Source organism: Mus pahari, chromosome X (genome assembly GCF_900095145.1).
Source record: "Mus pahari chromosome X, PAHARI_EIJ_v1.1, whole genome shotgun sequence".
Classification (NCBI taxonomy): domain Eukaryota; kingdom Metazoa; phylum Chordata; class Mammalia; order Rodentia; family Muridae; genus Mus; species Mus pahari.
Window position 1 is genome coordinate 135,810,327 of NC_034613.1, and position 22,113 is coordinate 135,832,439.

Below are 22,113 nucleotides of genomic sequence, written 5' to 3' on the forward strand. Positions count from 1 at the left end.
CCGCGTCATTTCTTGCTGGCGAGAAGGTAGCGCGGGACAGTAGTTCATGAAATTTTTTTCAATTTGATCCTCAAAGGACGGAAAACAAAAGCAAAAACACAGAATTTGAATCCATCAAAGTAGAAAAACCTCTGAAACACTAAAGGAATGAAATGAAGAACCAACCTAGTAAATAGAAGAAAATATCTGTGAGCTAATCATCTGTTTAAGTATTAATAGCCTAGCCAAATAAAGTACAAAAGAAAATACATAGAAAAAGAAACCCCAAGGAATCCAGTTTTAAAATGATCTGAATAGAAATAGGCTGCAGCTCTGTAGGTGGAACAACAATATGAACTAACCAGTACCCCCTGAGCTTGTGTCTCTAGCTGCATATGTAGCAGAAGATGGCCTAGTCGGCCATCACTGGGAAGAGAGGCCCCTTGGTCTTGCAAACTTTATATGACCCAGCACAGGGGAACGCCTGGGCCAAGAAGTGGGAGTGGGTGGGTAGGGGAGCAGGGGTGGGGAGAGTATAGGGAACTTTCAGGATAGCATTTGAAATGTAAATAAAGAAAATATCTAATAAAAAACAATATAACCATCTTAAAAAAAAAAAAGAAATGTGTCAAAAGAAGAAATACAAATGGCCAAGCAGCCTATGAAAGAAAATGCTCAGTGTTATTAGCCATTGGGGAAGTGGAGATCAGAGTCAGTGCCATCTTACTCCAGCTACAATGGCTATTGTTTTTAAATAGCAAATGTTAGTGATGAAATAGGATGCTACATGTGGACACTAAAAGTAATAATAAGTCATCCTGAAAGTCAAAGAGTAATTACTAGAGGCTGGAGCATGGAGGGACTAGCACATGAGAAGCTAGATTTGATGGCTGTAGCTTCTGTACATATACTAAACCATCATACTAAGTAATATTGTTAAAAATGAAAAGGTGCTTCTAGTAGATACTTAACAAGAAACTGAAACTGAATCAAACATTTTTCATGTATGCAAATCTATAATAATCGTCCAATATAAGAGAAAATATCAAGCTCTCCCACAGATAGTATGTGAGTTCCCAAATATAACTGAGATTTAATAATATGAAACTTTAAAAGAGGGAGAAGTACAAGGCATTGCTTTTTCTATAAAGTTATTGTTTTAAACAGACCTATTCAAACTGAGTGATTCAAAACGGAATCCACCTATGGAATCCATCTATGGAAGAGAAGATAGCTGGGTAAGTTAGCCAAGTATACTTTTAAATTGGTGATATCAATTTGATATACATATATATATATAAATTTTCTTTCCCTTTCTGTGTGTGTGTGTGTCTGTCTGTCTGTCTGTCTCTAGCTAGCTAGCTAGCTCTAGCTCTAGCCCTAGCCCTATCTCTATCTCTCTCTCCATATACTATTGAAGTAAAACAGAGTCTGATTCTTCTACATCAAACTACTTCAAACCACTTTATTAGTGAAAAGGAAGGATGCACATTATTATTAACATCCGTAGTTAACTAAAAAGGTAGAGGGCATATTCTCAGGAAAGGGCAACTCTCATCTTACTAGAAATGCCAACATTAAATGAATTCATAAATATTACATATTAATTGATTCACTGGACTATAAATATTTATATAAATGAGGTTGAATTAACTTCTGATAAACAATATAATAATGTCATTGAAATAAGTAAAAACTGGACTTACAATGGAAGCACAACAAGTGGCTACATCAAAAAAAAAAATCTAAGCACAGAAACTGCTGGGGTTCTGGCAGCCAAGTGAGCTAATAAATCATATCACACTGTCAGGACTAGCAAATGTGCATAGCCATTAAACATGTTGGAAAAAGAAAAAATAATATCCCATTATTTGGGTCCAAGTAATGCTATAAAGCATGTTAGTCTGGTGGCATAAGAGTTTAGCATGTCCTTTCATGCTAAAAGTCACACAGCTGTAGGACTGAGCTAGGAACAGGAAGAATATCCTTTTCATTGACTATGAATATACAAGCTCCTTCCTATCTTATAATTTATCATGTCCTGCTTGCCACTTTGCCACTCTCAGAGGGAATGGATCAGAAACTAGAATAATATTTATAAGTTAACTATGTCATCCTAACGATTCGGCTCTTGACTTAGCTATGGTAACTACGCCCTTTTCCCCAGCAAATAACTATGTTTAGTTATTCCCCATATTCCGATCTGATTAAGGCACAAATACTTTCTTGCAGCAAATGAACCTCCAGTCCCAGGCATTTGCACTGCAGAGATATGATCCAATTTGCCTGCCCAGATGGTGACCAATAAAACGTGGCAAGAGCAACACTGTCCAATGCTATCCCAAGTTGTAGACAACAAATGTGAAAAGTGGGCCAAATGTGTCACAATCATGGCAGTACACTCAAGGCCAAAGCCAAGAATAATGTCCACACTTATTTCAAAAGAATTCCCAATGAGCTATCTAAATTACTTCTTTTGCTGGATGTTATTTTACCAAAGATTGCATAAGTGAGCTGTCAACACTGGGGTCTGAGAATATTTACTGCAACAAGATTCAGCCCATAGAGAGTTGTGAAATCTGGATCTGTTATAAAAATTATATTTGGCTCCTTGAGTAGTTTCTTGAGATTCTCCTATGAGCCAAACTAATGTTAAATGATAGTGAAGCTTCTGGGATGTGGCCAGGCCAAAGGGATTAGAAAGATCTTTATTCCAGGGATGGGAAGATGGCCTGGCAGTTAAGAGTGCGTGCAGCTCTTGCAAAGGATCACAGTTTGGTTCCCAGTACCTACAAGCAAACATTCATAACTCCAGCTTTAGAGGATTTTACACCCTTTCCTGGCCTCCACAGGCACCCACATGCATGTGCATGTCCTAACCCAGAAACACTCACATACACATAAGTAATAATAATAATAATAATAATAATAATAATAATAATGTCTTTTCTTAAAAAAAGAAACAGGGTTTTACTCCAACTGAAAGCTCTTAAGCAGGAATCAATGGAGACCTAGTACTGACAAAAGTCCCTCTATTTCTCTCACTCTAAGATAGATTAGAAAGAGGTGATATGCATGCAGAAGATGCCACAGCCTATATCAAAATTTTTATATTATAAACTCTACCTTTCCTGTTAATGGTAGGCATGACCCACAGAAGAAACGTGCTAACGTTGACTGGCTACTTACTGTGTGTGATGGATTGTACTGACCCAACTATAAGGATTATATCATTTAATCCTCATCCCAAACCAAAAAGGCAGGTACTATTTTATCTCTCTCTGTGATAATCTGAAATGCAGCTTTAGTTTTGCATCCTTTCCTTTCCCCACAACCTATGCTATATGGCTTTAGATTGTCTCACTAACAGTTCCAGCTCTTCTGGTCCTGCCTTTGGGCTTGCTCTGGTCAACAGGATGTATTCATGGCATTTTTATTATCTACTTGTCTGAGTGATGTGATAAAATACCTGACTAAAATATAGGGGTAAAGAGGAAGGGCTGACACTGGCTCTGGTGTATCATGATGAGGAAGACATGACAACAGGACTATGGGGAAGCTGCTCACATTTTATCACAGTCAGGAAACAGAGAACAATGAAGGTTTCTTTATACTCAGCCAGGGGTTCCAGTCCACTGAATGATGCTGTCCATACCTGAGTCTTTCCTCCTCAGTTATATCTACATTCTCTCAGTGGTATGTTTCTAGAGTGATTCTAAATCTAGTCAAGATGACAATGAAGATTGAGCACCACAGCCTTTATGTCAGTTCTGAGCCTGAGCATTGGGAGACCTCATGTGCTTCTGCTTGCTCACTTGCACTTCTGCCATCACCATGGGCGCATGCCCAGGCTAGACAGATGATAGAAGGAAGACACATGGAGCAGGGCCTAGTTGTCCCAGTCACTTCTGCCAAAACTAATCTTGATGGGCCAACCCCCAGACATTTGAGCATGCATAGCCAAAATCAGCAGATCTGTAGAGGGGACCACCACGGACTCCAGATGCACCACAAGTAATTGCTTTTTGCTAAATGCTAGTTTGATTTTGTGAGTGATTGTTACACTGCATTCTTCTAGCAACAGACACTCGTAGACAATTTATAAATATGAAAATAGGTTCAAAGAGGTTAACTAATTTTCCAACTTGGTAAAAGTAGATACTGATTTTGAGATACCAGTGCAGCAAGGTTAATATTCTAAAACCCAAATCGTTTCATTTTTCTCTACTTCAGACAGGTGAGTTTCTCTGAACGCTGACCCTGTTGCTAGCTGGTACTATTTGCTAGATGGACTAAGCAAGGACACTTGGTTGACGGAGTATTTATTCTGTGCATAATCTGTGTTCAAAGGAACCTTTTTTTTCTGCATAATGATCTTGGGAGCATCTCGCATGAGCACTGCATATGTAGGGAACAAAGAACCACTAAGTATAAGGGCAGTGCTTTAATGCGTGACACTGACTTTCAGGTGACTTCTGCCATCAGCGTTAGAGTTACATCTCATTTACTCAACCACTGAGAGAAATGGTGAACGAGGGAATTAAAGAACTTAAAGAATATTAATGGGAGCACATCAATTCAATTATCTTGGCTCACTGATGAGGTGAGCTCCTAGTATATGGAGGGTTCAAGTTCAAAGTTACCACTGCAATTGGACCCATGTGGATACTTAAGTCTTTAACACCAGCTGAAGCAGTAGGATATAGGAGGAGAATTCCATTCTTAGGTTAAGAATTATACCAGCACTCTTCACAGAGAGAGTAGCTCAGACAAACAGAAGACACTGTAGTCATCTGTAGGTCATCTCCGGCTTTACTAGTTGGAGGGGCGGGGTGGAAACTTCTAGAGTACAAGAACTGAACTATTCTAAGCAATAAATAAAACTCATATTATTCACCTAATCATCTAAATATGAAGTATAATGAAATGTTTGCCCTACTTTAATTAGGTTAAACTTCTGTGTAGAGAATATTTTAGTATCTAATGAGACCATTTAGCTTCCATCTGAGAACTGACAAAGATTCTCCCTTTGACCAAACTTATAGTCAGTCTCCTATGAGCCCTTTTGTCAGTTGAATCTTAACACTGTCCTCCTCCCTAGTCCCCACCCCCATCCTGTGCTTACCAGACCTGCCTTGCCAACTTTGAGCAAAACTTCTGATCAATAGGGTTAAAAGGAATTTTTGGTATTCAAAGTCTCATCACTCCCAGTATGAGATCAAACCCTTCATTCCCTATGCTTAATATCTGGTTACCTTGGCCTACCTGTGGCAAGAATAAGTTCACTTAAGATTTTCCTTCTCTCCATGTTTCCTCCTGGGACTTTGCCATCCAGTGGCTTACTGGCTAGAAACCTCTTTGTTTCTTTGCTAACAGGCATGGTTGAGTGTCAGCTCCTTTTTTTCTTTTGCTAGAGAGATGATACCTATTGCAGTAGTTCCAAACAAAGCCTGGTGTTGTTGTGGGGCTGCAGAAATTAATTTAGCAGTTAAGAGTGCTTATTGCTCTTGTGGAAGACCCAGCTTTGGTTCCTAGCACATGCATGGTGGCTCATAACTGCCTGAAACTCCAATCTCAAGAGAACTAATACCCTCTCTTCTAGCCCCAACAGGCTCCCCTACACATGTGATACACAGACTCAAACAGGCTCACACACATACAGATAAACAAAAATATATTTTTAAAAAGAAAAATTTAAAAAGCCCTTATTAGTCTAACAAGCAACGAAAACTGTTGTGTTATTGTTTTCCTTTGATGGTATCTATTGTCTGATTAAAAGCAGAAAATGTGAGCAAACAGCAAGAAATACCGCCTGGTGGATCTGAGATGCATAAATGAAGTTAGGGTGTTTGAGTACATAGCGTGTATAATGAAATAAAACAAGATATGAAGGAAGAATAAAAAACAAAAACAAATACATAAACAAACAAATTCAGCTTAGCCAAAACTTCCAGACGGGAATTCTGACTTTTCTAGGATTTTCTAGAAACTAGTAAATTTTCTAATAAAAACTTCTTCTAAAAATTCATCACAATAAACATATTATTCTTTAATATGTATGTCCACATTTATGCTTAGTAACTATGGAATGCGAGTAATAATTTTTATAAAAAGTTTTGAAAAGTACAGTCTTGGTTCATGATTTCAAATATTAGAGATAATTCATTAGAATTGTATATGTAGAAAATACTGTAAATTGAGCTTGGTGTGCAGACTAAACCAAAGACATGCCTACAGTGTTGTTTTACATCAAAGCTCTGATGGTCCTCTTGTTTCTTATTGTTTGCCTCTTTCTTTAGAGAAACATATGAATACAAAAATGGAATTCAACTAGTTGGATTTCAATTAGGTTCCAGTGCCTTTTTCTTTAAAATGTTGAAATGCTAGAAACAAAACGTCTTCTGTTTTCAGCCTCTAAAAATCTAAGAAATGGGAAATGGGTGCCTTTTGCTTTTGTATCTTATTGCTGTTAGAGTGTGCTTCCAACAAGTTTGAAAGAATTGAATTAAATTGAATTTTAAAAGCCATTGTGAAGACTCTGAGTTCCCCATTCTAGAAACTGGTGCTGATGCAGGTGTCTTTCAGGGAGAAGGTAGACAATACATTCTAGTCTGGCTTTTATGTGGCCCTCAGACATCTGTGTGACAAAGGCTTGCCCTCAAGACGGTGCTATCCCAACATGGTAGAGCCATTGTATAGGACCTAGGAGGAGATATTTAATTTATTGGATCCCTGCACCTTCCTCTTCCTATCCCCTGTCTCTAAGGGAAGGGCCATGTTATACAACATGCATCTTCAATGAGAGGCTGTATTGTCACAGGTCAAAAAGTAATAGGGCCACCTGATCGCAGACTGGAAGCACCACAACTATGGTTTCTTTTTTTGTGACATTTGTCTTATGTCACAAAATTATTAAGCTAATTATTTCCAAAATTAATTATAATTAACAGAAAACTAATTCACAAGAGAACATGGACTTATGCCAGATTAACTGGATTTAGGCCTAACCTAAGCAATTTTCATGCTTTTGGGGGAATTTATATATACACTCCAAGCCTCAGCTTTGTCCATCTGGAAAGTGGAAACACTAATAGTAATCACAAGATCAATAATAAATGGCTCCACATCTGGAATGTGCTTAGAAGAGAACTGGGCATACAGTTAAACCCCAGTTAATGTTGCCACCATAATCTTCATCACTAGATTTAATTATACTGTGACTATTGCACCAGATATCATGACAATCATTTCTATCCCTTACTTTCCTAGGACTCTTCATGTGACCTCTATGAACATTAATCTAAGGCATTTCCCTGTGCATTTAAGTTAGCAGTTATTGACTGAGGAGATGGCTAAGTGATCAAAGTGCCGACTGTGCAAGAATAAGGACCCGAGTTCACATTCCCAAAGCTGCTAGTGTCTGTCTGTGCTTAAAATTCCAGCACTAGGTAGGTGTGGCTTGCTAGGCAGGGAGTTTTACCAAATTGGTGAGGCTCTAGGTACACTGAGGGACCCTTTCTCAGAAAAGTAAAACAGAGCACTAAAAAGGAAAATACCTGATGTCAACCTCCCCTCTGCTGCCACGTTGAAACAATAATCCTTTACATTGGATTAGGGTACTAAAATTAAATTACTTTCACCTGCCTCTGTTATGCTAAATTTTTATTGAACTCTGATCTTAAGGCTTGCTCAGACAGAGCTTTCCCCACTGAGCCATCTTACCAGACTATTACCTTTTTTGCAAAAAAAAAAAAAAAGAATTATTTATTTATTATATGTAAGTACACTGTAGCTGACTTCAGACACCCCAGAAGAGGGCATCAGATCTCATTACGGATGGCTGTGAGCCACCATGTGGTTGCTGAGATTTGAACTCAGGACCTTCAGAAGAGCAGTCAGTGCTCTTACCTGCTGAGCTATCTCACCAGCCTCCAGCCTATTACTTTTAAAAACCATAATCCCCAGGAAATGTAAACCTATATACAGGGCTTTTATCCTTGTTCTGTCGTATAGTGTTATATCAAACCACAAAGACAACAAAGATCAAAAGAGGTATCCCATATCCTTTCCCTCACTCCTCTGGCCAGTCCATTGGGTACCATACAAGCAAGACTTGCTGCTAACATCTCTCTGTGCCTTTCTCTGGATGGCAGAAGATTCGTTCTCTCCCCAGCCCCTTTAGGTGGCTCCGTGTTGAAAGACTCTCTTTTTCTATATCCTGTTTGTCTCATTGCTAATTAAACTGGCTAAAATCCAATAATTCTGTGAGTGAAGAAATAAGGGCTGGGGTCAGTGTGCCTGCGTTTACCCAGGTATACTTCACTTAGAAAACCATAAAGAAACGGTAGTGTGTAATTATACACACACAAACACACACGAAAAAGAAGACAGTCCTAGTAGTTAATCGGTGCATTGGGAGAGGCAGAGAGCTAAGGCAGCAGACAGGGATAAGAAGTCACTTTCCCTCTAGAAAAGAAACTTTGAAATGAATCATTTGTTCCCTCTCAGCCACAATAGATAACAGGAATATCAAGGAATATCAACCAGAGGTCATTAGGCCAACCCTGTTGTGAAGGTGACTCAAGAAACATTTAAAAACAGGCATCTGTCAGAAAAAAATACTATTTTTAAGGGCAAATTCAATAATTTAGGGAGTAGGGCAGGATCCAAGTCCGGAGGCCCTCGCCCAGGATTTGACACAATCTCAATCATTTAGATTTTCAGGGACTGAAACCTGAAGCATTACTCACACTATTACCGTCTGAGTAAAACACAGTATCACTGTCCCAGACAACTGGCCTGGCCTGGCGTGGCCTGACCTGACCTGCTCCAGTGAATCACCGGGGCTTCTGTTTCAGGTGATAATTATTTTCTAGTGAATGAAGTGAGGGACTTGCTGCACAAAGTGTGGTAGCTGGCACAGCAACAGGCTAAAATGAAAACTTGCTAGAAATTGGGACCCTAGACTGTACCAAGTTAAAGGGAACCTTTGTTAAAATGCAGTGGGTTTGCCATCTTGCAATGGATTCTGCTTTGTATAGCACAAGGCCATGTGCTATGCTCACACAGGAAGGTTTTTAGTAGTACCTGAGGTTTTTAACCTTCTGATCATGGTCATTTGTTTAACAGACTCCTCTTGGTAAATACGCTATCACAGTCTCTCAGTACAAATTAGACTTTCTGGAATTTTCCCCAGTGTGGCTTTTCCTTTTCTCTGGACTGTTCTTAATAATTCAGATTCAAAAAAAAAAAAAAAAAAACAAGTACATCAGTGGCTCTTTGGTGGGATCCCCGAAATGAGGCTAGAAAAAGCCAGATTTGGTTTCTCTTACAAGTTTCCAACCTAACTATCACCTGAGGTAAATCATTTGGGCATGGGGAAGCAAATAATTTAAGGTCATACCTTTTTTAAAAAAGAAGTCATACCCTGAGACTTGAAAAGGGGGCACGTGCACCAAAACTGAGAAAAATAAATTTCCTACTTTTCAGATTAGTTAAAATATGTGTACCTCTCCCAGTACATAGACTCTTTTTAGACATTCATTGTATTTATAACCTCTTGAGGTTTTGGTGATATCCCTGTGATTATTTAATAAGGTTTCCATGTATTTTCTCTGGCCAAAGAGCAAACAAAAACATTCAAGAATACTGAGCATTTTAAAAGCAAGCATTCATTTCTCGGTGGTCCTATTTAGAATAGGCCTGTTTATTTTAAAAATATGTTCTCAAACTTGACAGAAATTCTTCAAAGACAGTAAAAAACAAATTAACAAAAGATAATGTCTTTAGATTAGTGATATTTAAGAATAAACTCCAGTATATGACACATAACACCCACCATTTAATACTATTATCACTATATAACACCAACCATTTGAACTACCATGACTTAATAGACTCTGTGTCTATACCCTCAAACTCAATGGTTTTTAAACTACCTGTGTCCAATATGCTTATATGTCTACATCTGATTGATAAGGCAGTACTCTAACAGTGAATCAATCACACATGTATATTTTGCTTACTGGCATTGGTAGAATGTAATTTAGACAGAGAAAATTCACATAAAAGTGGCTAACTACAAATGTATATAACTCAGAAGTGCACTCCCAATAGCAAAAGTAGCAAAAAAAAAAATGACCGAACTAAATATGAACAAAAGGCCTGACTAGACATTTTCCAAAGACATTTACATAGCATGAAAATGCATTGCATATAACTAGTCAGGAAAATAAAAACCAAAACCACAATGAAATATTACTTCGTGTCTGTTAAGGTAACTACTATGAAAGTCAAAAGAGGCAAAGTGCATAAATAAACAAAGAAACCTTATACTGAAATAGGAATTGGCTCTGCCATCAAGTTTAAACAGTTTAGAAGATCCTCCAAAAGATGACCATAACAACCTAGCCGTCCTATTACTGGCTATATTGCCAAAGGAAATAAAAGCAATGTCCACAAGAGACAGCTGGATCTCATGTTCATTGCAGCATTCTTCCTACCAAGACATGGAATTACCTAAATCGCCACCAGTGAGCACATAGGTAGAAGGGATGATGCATGTCTGTGCATTTCTTAGCCAGGAAGCAAGGAAATCTTATCGCTTCCAATAACATAGATAAACTTGAAGGACATAATGCTAAGCAAAATAAGCCAGGCACAGAAGGAAAAATAAGACTTATATGTGGAATTCCACCCCTCTGCAAAATTTTGAAACTCCCAGACACAGAGAATATAAACAGAAGTTGTCAGGGACATAGTGTGGGATTGGGTGATGTTGGTCAAATGGTACAGACTTTCATATAAGGATGCATAAGTTCCAATGATCTTGTGCACTGCATGGTGACTTTAGTTACAACAATGTACAATGTGTTGTATGCTTGGAATTTGTGAGAGTACATAATAAGCATCCATATGTTGTATACTAATTTCCTTTCATTAAGATGTAAGAAATTCATTTAAAAAAAAACAAAGAAAAAGGTGGGACTTGTTAAGACTGGAAATTTTAAAGGGATACTCCTTAGGACTCAAAATATAAACAACTCAGGAACCTGGAGACATTTTTCAAACTGACTAGGTACACGAGGCCCCCTCCCTAAGCTTACATAGGAAAGACTTCTGAGGAGACAAGAAGCCAGGCCAGATGCTTGAAAAGGGGAAAACAGCCAAGCTGTATGAAAAGGGCACAGGCCAGCTGGCTGCCCCAAAGATACTGTAACCTGTTGAGCTGCAGGCATCTTATGTAGGAACTCCAGGGTTCTAGTCTTTGTGAGCAGTCACCAAGCTGGAGTAGGCTTTCAGCCACCCCTGCTCTTCTCCCCGAACCTTATACATAACCGCAGTGAAACTCACTGGTTCACTAAGCTGGACTTTGGTGGGGATCTTTGCTTTTGTCAATTTCCTATCTGGAATGAGTAGACATTTGTTCCTGGCTCCCCAGAAATAGTGTCACACAATACTATTCCACAGAGAAACACAAAACAGTCAACATGGTGATCAATGTGTTGATTGTTTTGTGGTAATCACTTTTCAGTGTGTACCAAATCATTACATTGTACACCTTGAATATATACAAATTTTATATGTCAAATGATCCTCAGTAATGCTGAAAGATACATATATATTCATGTGTGTGTACATATATGTAAATTTCCTTCAAAGCACTTGAAACAGATGGAGAAAAACACTTAACCATAGTGACAAATACCTTTAAATTCATGACCTTAAACCTCACCTAGACTAAGATTTACCTGCCTCTAAGCAGCCATACCAAATACCCTCAGTCACACTGACCCACCCTTCCGGGCAGCTATTGCATACATTCTCTGTCCTCAGACCTTCCATATATGTTCACCATCTCACATTTGATGAGTTTTATTCCTGTTTTCCTGAGAAAATGAGAAGAAATATAAGAGAATGCCTTTGAATCTATACACCCTGGAAGGTAGACTGCAGAACTATGGACCGTCTTGTCTGTCGGATCTGCCTAGAAAACCACTATTCTGGGTGTTTGCCTTTATCATCCAGGAGGCTCTACTTACCATTTCCTTCTTATCCTCCTGGAAGTGGACATTCACAAACATTTTCCCCACAACATACGGGAGTGCACTTTCGATAAAGTTAACACATTTGTCCCACTGAGGCAGCAGAGTTGTGGTTCCCTGGATTACCTGTGGGAAAGAAGCAATACAATTTAAGGGTTTAAAAAAAAAGGAAGGCAAACCATCTACAAAAATACTTCCCATCCCCCTCGCAGGTACCTGTCAGACAGGAAAGGCCACAGTGAAATCAGATGGAGAAAATGAAACTCTTGATTTTCCCTGGTTTCTAGCCACAACCAAGTGAAAATGTTTTGATAGTGAAAAAAAAAACAATGCATTTCAATAACACATTATTGAAATTTAGTCCAATTTTCTCTACTAAGAAAAACATAGGGGCAATGTCATAGCTTTTCTACAGCAAATGGAGACAAAGATGCATGCTGTTCAAGGATCCAGACAGTACTTAGTACCTATTGAGGTCTGCAGTTCTACCAGGAAAAGTTTGGAATTGTGGGCAATCAAAGTTCTTGTTAGCAGACTAGCAGACCATGTCTCACCATGAGCAACCTGGGCAGCCCATTTACACAGTGTCATAGCAGAGGAAAATACAGATGTAAAGGCTTTTCCCATCTGTCCTGTTATGCCATTATAAGAAAACATTTACAAACAAGTAAGGGACTTCCAAAGCTGGATTTGAAAGTGCCAAGGTTTACTCTGGGGATGAAAGCAGAGAAATAAATGCCATGTAAGTTTTCTCTGGAGGCTGGAGTGTACCTGCAGACCATGAGGGAGAGAGACCCTGAGAATTGTGGCCTGGAATGTCCCATGCACAATTTTAGAGCAGGGTTGTTGGAGTGGGGCAAAAGGGATTAAAGCTTAAATTCGTTTCTCCTTCCTTTCCTTTCTGGGAACATGACCCTTCTCAGAGGTAAAGGATGAAGTTATTTTTAAAACCTCCAGAGAGAGAGAGAGAGAGAGAGAGAGATCCTACAACCTTCTTTGGCAATTCAATATTATATTTAGCACTTCATGTTCAAGAAACATCCCCTTATACCTAACCTCAAATTTTCACACACTACTTCTTACACCTCGCTCTCTCATTTTCTTCACAGTGAGGGTGGAAAGCAGCTGGGTACCATCTTTTATGTGATCCATAGGAGTTAAAAATACACACACAGCAAAAATATCTACTTGTTTTGTATCTTAACTATTTGGTTTGATCTAAATATAAGTAATTGTTTTATGCATGTCTAGCCTTTATAGGGTAACTTTATATTCCAATGACTGTAAAGGGTCAAAAGTTGCCCCAAATAACTGTATCACTCTCCAAGTATAATGATCTACCATAAATTTCTGTATTTCCTAGTTTCTCTAATAACTAAAGCGGAGGTTAAATAAAATAAGAGCTTATATGATTTAACATTCACTTTGATTTAAATAGATAGAAAAATAAAATACTTTTTAAAGCTACAAAATCCTTAAGTCTCCTAAGCCATGGCAGAATTAGTCATCAGCCTTGGAAATACAGATGAAAGCAACATCTGTCTGTGTAAGTTAAGAGACAACTAAGGTGGGTGAGAAAAAAAGATTCAGGGGCTAGGTAACTGGGGAGAAGAAAATGGATTCAGGCACTTAAAGAGGATATTGTGGGAGGAAATTAAATGGGTCTAGCAGAGTTAGGATAGAATCAAGACTAAATATCTAAATAAAATTAAATATGCAACTCTAACACCAAATTAAAAATGAAGCTGTATCTCTCTCTCTCTCTTTCTCTCTCTCTCTCTCTCTCTCTCTCTCTCTCTCTCTCTCTCTCTCCATATATATAAAACCAGAACATGGAGAAATCTTTTAAAAACCATAGTTACAGTGAAATAGATCGTCATACTGCATCCTTCCAGTATAATTGAAATTGTGTACCCTTTGATGCACATTTCTCTTTCCCAGTCCTCCCTCCTTCAACTCCTAGTAACCATCTTCCTACTCTGTTTTTTTTTTAGATCAATTATCTCATATTCCACATGCATAATGATATTAGGCAATGTTTATCATAATGCATAAAGTAATCATTCTTAATGATAATTGTGTGTTTCAATTTTGATAAAATAGGCCTTTGATGTTCTCAACACAGAAGTTGGAATGTTGCTGGAATGATGTATATGTTCATTATCTGACTGAATTTTTCTAGATTGCATTCGTAGATCAAAACATCACCCTAAACCCCACAAATACACATAATTATCACAAGTGTTTGCCAGTAAAAAGGCAAAGAAATTAAAATAAATTTGAACTACTTTGAAAGGGATATATCATTAAGAAACATCAAAATGATAATTTCAGTTAAAAGCACTGAAATAAATAGAAATATTCTGTTAAGGAGGGACATTTGAACAAGATTGGATGGCCCAGAGTATCACTCTAACTATTATTATACAGCCACAATGGAGAGCTTGGGGTGCTTTGATGGGAAATAGGTATACGTGAGTAAAATGAACTGATGAGAATAAGTTTAAAGTAGAATTTAGGTTGCAAGATCCCTACATCCCATACATAAAGTTTTTTTTTTTTCTGGAAGTAGTTAACATTAGAACTTCCCCCAGCATGTAAAGCTGGCGCCTGATGAAACATTTCAATATTCAGCAACTTACCCTTGAGAATTCTAGCCATCTATATTGAAAGCGCCTGCTGAGGTTTGGAATTCTGGAATAAACCATTCTCCACACTAAATAGTTGGCAATGGTTCTGTTAAAAGAAATGAATATTTATTATATTTTAGGTCATACCTGATTTCATGAAAAACACCTTTGGAAAACAGTTGGCAAGGCTAATAAAAGGTCAATGAACACCAGCAAAATCGGCCTGAAAGTTCCAGCCCCGTTTGTCCTGTGTCTGGAAAAGGGAGTACCTTCAAATAAGTGATGACTTTTTCCAATTTATGTGTATTATTAGTCTTCAGAAATCAAAACCAAAATATTCATTAATACCAACAATCTAAATTTTTACTTTGTTTCTATAACCTCTAAGTATGTGAGCCCAAGAAAGTCACCTACGTCTTCTTGATTATCTTTCCTTGTAGAACAATGAGGCTATTCCTTACTTCACAAGGTGATTGTGAGGTTAAAATAACAAAATAATTAAGAGAGTGAACTCCTAACTCTCTGTTGACCTCTACGCATATGAAGAATCTCATATGGTTCTACAATGCTTAGATACATATTTTCAAAACTCTGTTCTATTTTAAGTGTTGCCTTTTTTTCTATAAGGAAAAGAATTCCTGACCTTGGAAAGATGTATGGTCTGAGTTCATTTCTAACTCACCCATGATGATGCATTTTTAATGACCCATCCCCTCTTAGCTGTACCATTACCATGGTGATTAATGAGAGACATTCCTAAGATGGCTCCTGGGTCATGCAGAAAGACGAGTAGCAGTGTGACATGGTGATGCTACCAAGCCTACCAAGAACATTTCACATGCTCATTTGCATGATTTTCTGCCACTGTAGATATTCTCCAATGAGCAAAATCTTTTTTTTTGCACATGTATAGTTATAGAAATGTTTGTTTTAATTTATATAGACATTCAGATTAGCATATCAGGACTATTTTTGAGACAGGTTCTTAGTATGTAGCCCAGGCTGACCTTGAGCCCCTGATCCTTATGCCTCTATTTCATAAGTGTGCTGGGATTACAAGCATGTGCCATCATGCTTGGAGATTTATGTATTTTTATATTTTATGCATATGTGTTTTGTGTGCATGAGTGTAAGTACAGCACATATGTGCAGTGTCTGCAGAAGCCAGGGGAGGGTTATGATCCCCTGAAACTAGAGACTGATGGTTGTGAGTCACCATGTGGGTGCTGATAACAGAACTGAAGTCCTGTGCAAGAACAGCAAGTGCTCTTAACCACTGAGTTATCTCTCTAGCCCTTCAAAGAACTAATTTTAGTAAATATAGAAATACAAATCTTCAATGAAAAACTTTAAGGTCATAAATTTATTTTTGTTTTTGTTTTTTTTTTTCGAGACAGGGTTTCTCTGTGTAGCCCTGGCTGTCCTGGAACTCACTCTGTAGACCAGGCTGGCCTCGAACTCAGAAATCCACCTGCCTCTGCCTCCCGAGTGCTGGGATTAAAGGTGTGCGCCACCACGCCCGGCCCATAAATTTATTTTTAAGCATGATGACATTTGTACTTTAAGTCATATTATCCACATAAAATTATGTTAATATAACTGGATATGTAAATGTATATTTCATATAATATTCTTGAATATTTCAGAAAGTTTTGGCATACCCTTGTCAGATATGGTTCAGTCACCACTGTTTTTCACTTCTGGCTAAGATGGCATACTAGTACAGAAAGAGTGAAACTTTTGCCATTTCATTGTTACTGATTTGTGTTTACATTACTAATATTTTAACTCATGTTTCTCTAAAGGAAGGATTAGGAGGGAAATGGAGTGGAGGAAGAGAGGATGGGGAGAGATGACTGGAATAGATGGACATTTAAGAGAAATGTGGAAACCTAGTGCAAGGGAAATTTCCCATTATCTATGAGGGTGACCATAGCGAGGTCTCTGAGCAGTGGAGCCTGAACCAGCCATCTTTTGTAATTGGGCTAGGCTCCCAGTGGTAGGTCTGGGACACCAACCCAGCCACAAAACCTTCAACCTATCTACCCAAAACTTCTCCTGTCTGCAAGATGCTCTGGGGCAATGGTAGCTTAAAGCTAGTGGGTGTGACCAACCAATAACTGGCCATGTTCTATTTCAGTCACTAAAAGAAACACATCATTTTTAGACCTTTCCTTTTTGTCTACATATCCCTATTCCTCAATAAGCCAAGGAATTCTCACCAGGCATTTACTGTTGACCCAGTGGGCCAGATACCATGAGAAAGGTGCTACAGTAACTCAGCACCTACAGTTGGTGTGATGGTTAAAACTGTCAACTTGACAGGACCTAGAATTGCTTAGAATCACTAGACTCACAAGCCTTCGAGAGATTATCTAGATTAAGTTAACAGAGGTTGGAAGACCCACCCTGAATGTGGGTGGCACCATTCCATAGGCAGGAGGGCCAGACTGAATAAAAAGGTTATCTGAACCTTCCCTCTGCTTCATGGCTGTAGATGCAATGTGACCCACTGCCACAAGCTCTGGCTGTCATGACTTTTCTACTAGGATAGACTACCCATAAACTATGAAACAAAATAAACCATTCTGTCCTGCTTTGATCAATTTTTTGTTCCTGCCAATATGAAATGGAACTGATATAGAGGAGAATGAAACATTTCAGCTTATTAGTACATTTTTCTTTAAAAAAAAAAAACATTTTGGGCTGGAGAGATGACTCAGTAGTTAAGAGCACTGACTGCTCTTCCAGAGGTCCTGAGTTCAAATCCCAGCAACCACATAGTAGCTCATGACCATCTGTAATGGGATTAAATGCCCTATTCTGGTGTGTCTGAAGACAGATACAGTGTACTCATAGACAAAAATAAATCTTTAAAAAGCATTTTATTTATTTATTAGGAACATAGTATTCTGTCTGTGTATATGCTGCATGCCAGAAGAGGGCGCCAGATCCTATTATAAATGGTTGTGAGCCACCATGTGGTTGCTGAGAATTGAACTCAGGACCTCTGGAAGTGCTCTCAACCTCTGAGCCATCTCCCCAGCCCCCAATTTTTCTTAATTGAACAGACATATTTTTGTCATGGTTAGAATATGTTTGGCCTGGGGAGTGGCACTATTTGGAGGTGTAGCCTAGTTGGAGTAAGTGTGTCACTGTGAGCATGGATATAAGACCCTTTTTCCTAGCTGCCTGGAAGCTAGTATTCTGCTAGCAGCCTTCAGATGAAGATGTAGAACTTTCAGCTCTGCCTGCACCATGCCTGCCTGGGATGCTGCCATGTTCCCACTTTGATGATAATGGACTGAACCTCGGAACCTGTAAGCCAGCCCCAACTAAATGTCCTTATTAGAGATGCCTTGGTCCTAGTGTCTGTTCACAGCAGTAAAACACTAACTAAGATGGATACTAAAGCTTTTAGCTGAATACATAGATAACTGAAGCTTAGAACCATTTATTGAACTCTTCATCACACAGTGGGAACCGAACAAGTAAACTCATCTGAAGAGTTTTGATAGGTGCAGATGCTCAGGCCACAGCAGGCCAATTACATCACCAGCTCTAGAGTGAAGCCTAACACAAATATTGTTTTAAAGTCCTGCCCTCACCAAGTCCTATGAATAACCAAAAGAACCACTGTAAGGTTAACCCATGGAGCCTAGCCCAGAACCAAGTATGTCTATCTAAAGCCTGTGTGCTTTTCCATGCACCACACAGTGATACATGAAAGCTATTAATTCAAGGACAATTTCCTAACCAGTCACAGAAACCTGAAAACACTAGTCCAAAAGAGTTTTTGCAGAAACCTATGGGGAAAAAAGAAAGAAAGAAAGAAAGAAAGAAAGAAAGAAAGAAAGAAAGAAAGAAAGAAAGAAAGAAAAAAGAAAAAAAGAACAATGAAGCTTTTCTGGACCAGGCATTACAAAGAAAGTAACAGCATAAGACCTCTGACTGCTAGAAGAGGGGGATGCTGGATGGAAAGCTCACCCAACAAGAAAGACAATGGCATTGATGAGTTGTTCCAATGTGAAGTGGAAACATCTAGTTCTTTGGAAAGTTAGTTAAGTCAAATAATGTTTTGCTGGGGCACACAGATGAAAGGATGTCTTGCTAAAGCAAACACATGAAAGACTGCTTTCATGAAGCAGACACAGGTTAAAGGATGTTTGGATATAGAAGACACATGAAAGGACTCTTGATGAAGGAGTACAAATATGACCCCAGAGACAGTGGGAGAGGAGCACTGAGCCTTGGTTTGGTTTGGTGTGTTCTGCCTTGCTCCTCTTCACTAAAGACAAGCATGTATTGGTTGGCCTTACATAGCTTTGTTGAGCTCAACTGTGATAAAGTGACCATTGAGAAACTTGTCCTAGAACTGCTCATGAGGTTCCTGAAGCAGCTTGCTACCTTCACAGCCTTGCCTCAGGACAGTTGGCAAGCTTGGTGGTTTCTTCAGGGTTGAACTACAGCTGCCTTCTGTCTGCTTACTGAAAGGACTGGACTGTAGCTGCTGTTTTGTGCCTGGCGACTGCCTGCCTAGAGGACTGGGCTACAGCTGCTGAATTGTATTAGATGTTTGCTGTGGGACTGAACTGCTGCCAAAGAAGATCAAGCTCACCCCCAAAGAACTTTTGCTAAGCAGGTCAACCTCCCCCATATCCTAATAACTTTTCTCTTCCACTACCTCTGCTGGGTAGTGGTCTAGAGGAAAGGTTGAACCCTTATTAAAAGTAGGTTGCAAAAATGTATGCCTACACCAACGTGTTCTAAAACTGCTGACTTCAAAACACGCTGGGGTACAGCTTAGGAGTGATAATATCATGACAGGAACAGAGATGGCCATAATGACTAAATAACTACCACCTAATGATTACACACATCATAAACAAAACCAAAATCAGACTCAGCAACTGTTAAGGAAAATAACCTGTAATAGCCTTCTTTTGATCCAAAAAGCAATTTTCGCAATACAGTAATTTCCCTAAATGATAATAAATACAGGAAAGGAAAACATCCCAGCAAAGAGCCCACTACTAGGACAGCAATAAGAAATTCTTCCCCACGGCCTCTATCTCAGAAGATGTACTGTCCTAAGAAGTGTTTGCTACACGCCCACCCCCATATTCTCAAATATTGGAAGCTTACATTTATATTATGTTTAAGAGATAAAATATCTTCTGTGATGGTTGGCTATTATTATCCCCATTTACATATGGTGAAAGCAAAGGTCAAAAGTCAAGAGACTTTCAAAGAGCTGCTCAATCTTTCCATTTGAATTTGCTCTTGCTCCTCCTCCTCCTCATACATATTATCTGAAGTTAGCCAGAAAGGTTCTTTTCAAAGATTCTCAAGAGCCAACCAGGTCTTCTGAAATCCTTCAGGCTGTCCAGACAAATGCTTGGGGCAGTAGTTCTCAAAGTAGTCCAAGGACTCCCAATAAGTTACACATCACTGGAAAACGAGGTATAAAAACCTGGATCCCTCCCCTAGACCCTGAGGTCATGAAGGCAAAACACTTAGGACAAAATTGGTGTCATTATAAGAAATCTCCGAGAACTTTCTGTTTTCCTCTTCTTTCCTTCTTTCCTTTTTTCCTTCTTTCTTTCTTTCTTTCTTTCTTTCTTTCTTTCTTTCTTTCTTCCTTCCTTCCTTCCTTCCTTCCTTCCTTCCTTCCTTCCTTCTTTCCTTCCTTCCTTTCTTTCTTTCTTTCTTTTGGTCTTTTCTTCCATCTCTGTCTCTCTATCTCTCTCTGTGTCTCTCTCTGTCTTTCTCTCTGTCACACACACACACACACACACACACACACACACACACAAACTCCTTTCATTCATAGTTTCTTGTTCATCAGATCAAATTATTTAATTTGGAGCAATTCTGGGGCAAACTCAAATCAGAATTAGCAGGAATGATACATCAGACAAAAGAGGAAGAAGTCTACAATGCCCTTTGCTTTGTGAAATGCTGGTAATGGTTGCCATCTGCCTTCCAAGAAAAACATTATTTACATCACTTGTTAGTTTTGATGGCTTATAGAATTCCTAGCACAGTTGATTTTAAGATGTGAGTATATAATCTGAACAAGGAGTTAGGAAAAGCTATAAGTAACCTGAAGGATGCAGCCCCTCCCTAATTACTCACTTCTCTGCTTGTACCATCACCTTTTTATCCTACGGCAACCCTACATCCAATAGAGGGCTAATATCAAATATAGATAAAGAACTCAAGAAGATAGACTACAAAATAAAACACAAATTACCCAATTTAAAAATGGGGTACAGAACTAAACAGAGAATTCTCAACAGAGGAATCTTTTTTTTATTATATATTTTCTTTATTTACATTTCAAGTGTTATCCCCTTTCCTAGTTTCCCCTCCAAAAATCCCCTATCCCCTCCTCCCTCCCCCTGCTCCCCAACCCACCCATTCCCATTCCTGGTCCTGGCATTCCCCTATACTGGGGCATAGAACCTTCATAGGACCTAGGGCTTCTCCTCCCATTGACGACTGTCTAGGCCATCAACAAAGGAATCTTTAATGGCCTGGAAGCACCTAAAGATGTGTTCAACATCCTTAGTCAACAAGGAAATGCAAACCAAAATGACTCTGAGATTCCACCTTACATCTATCAGAATGGCTAAGATCAAAAACTCAGGTGACAGCAGATGCTGGCAAGGATGTGGAGAAAGAACACTCTTCCATTGCTGGTGGGATTGCAAGCTGGTATCAGTCTGGTGGTTCCTCAGAAAATTGGACATAGTCCTACTGGAGGACCCAGCAATACCTCTTCTGGGCATATACCCAGAAGATCTTCCAACTGGTAATAAGGACACATGCTCCACTATGTTCATAGCAGCCTTATTTATAATAGCAAGAAGCTGGAAACAACCCAGATGTCCCTCAACAGAGGAATGGATACAGAAAAATGTGGTACATTCACACAATGGAGTACTACTCAACTATTAAAAACAATGACTTCATGAAATTCTCAGGCAAATGGATGGAACTAGAAAATATCCTGAGTGAGGTAGGTCAGTCACAAAAAAACACACATGGTGTCCACTCACTGATAAGTGGATATTAGCCAAAAAGTACAGAATACCCATGGTACACCCCACAGACCATAAGCTTAACAAGAAGGAAGGCCCAAGTAAGAATGCTTCAGTCCCACTTAGAAGGGGAAACAAAATAATCATGGAAGGTAAAGGGAGGAAGGGACCTGTGTGGGAGGAGGAGGGGAATGGGGGTGCAGAATAAGGTATTGGAGAAAACAGGAGAGAAGCCCAGAGGGTGAGAAGAATGAATGGAAATATACAGCTGCAGGGGGTGGGGGCAGGGTGAACCTCTAGAAAGTCCAAGAGACCTGGGATGTTAGAGGTTCCCAGGACTTAATAGGGATGACCTTAGCCAAAATAGTCAAGAGTGGGGATATGGAATATATGGTACCTAGACAGGGCTCCCAG

At 39.0% G+C, this 22,113-nt stretch overlaps 1 protein-coding gene across 2 annotated transcripts in view; it reads right to left on the reverse strand.

The window, feature by feature from the left end:
• The window catches only part of Phex (phosphate regulating endopeptidase homolog X-linked), a 228,383-nt gene that overhangs the window by 140,492 nt on the left and 65,778 nt on the right, over positions 1-22,113 (reverse strand). For both annotated transcript variants that reach the window (XM_021187283.2, XM_021187282.2), the window contains exons 10-11: positions 14,666-14,759; positions 12,021-12,149 (exon numbers count right to left, since the gene is read on the reverse strand). In XM_021187283.2, coding sequence (XP_021042942.1) covers positions 12,021-12,149; positions 14,666-14,759 — 223 coding nt within the window. The remainder of the gene's footprint in view (positions 1-12,020; positions 12,150-14,665; positions 14,760-22,113) is intronic.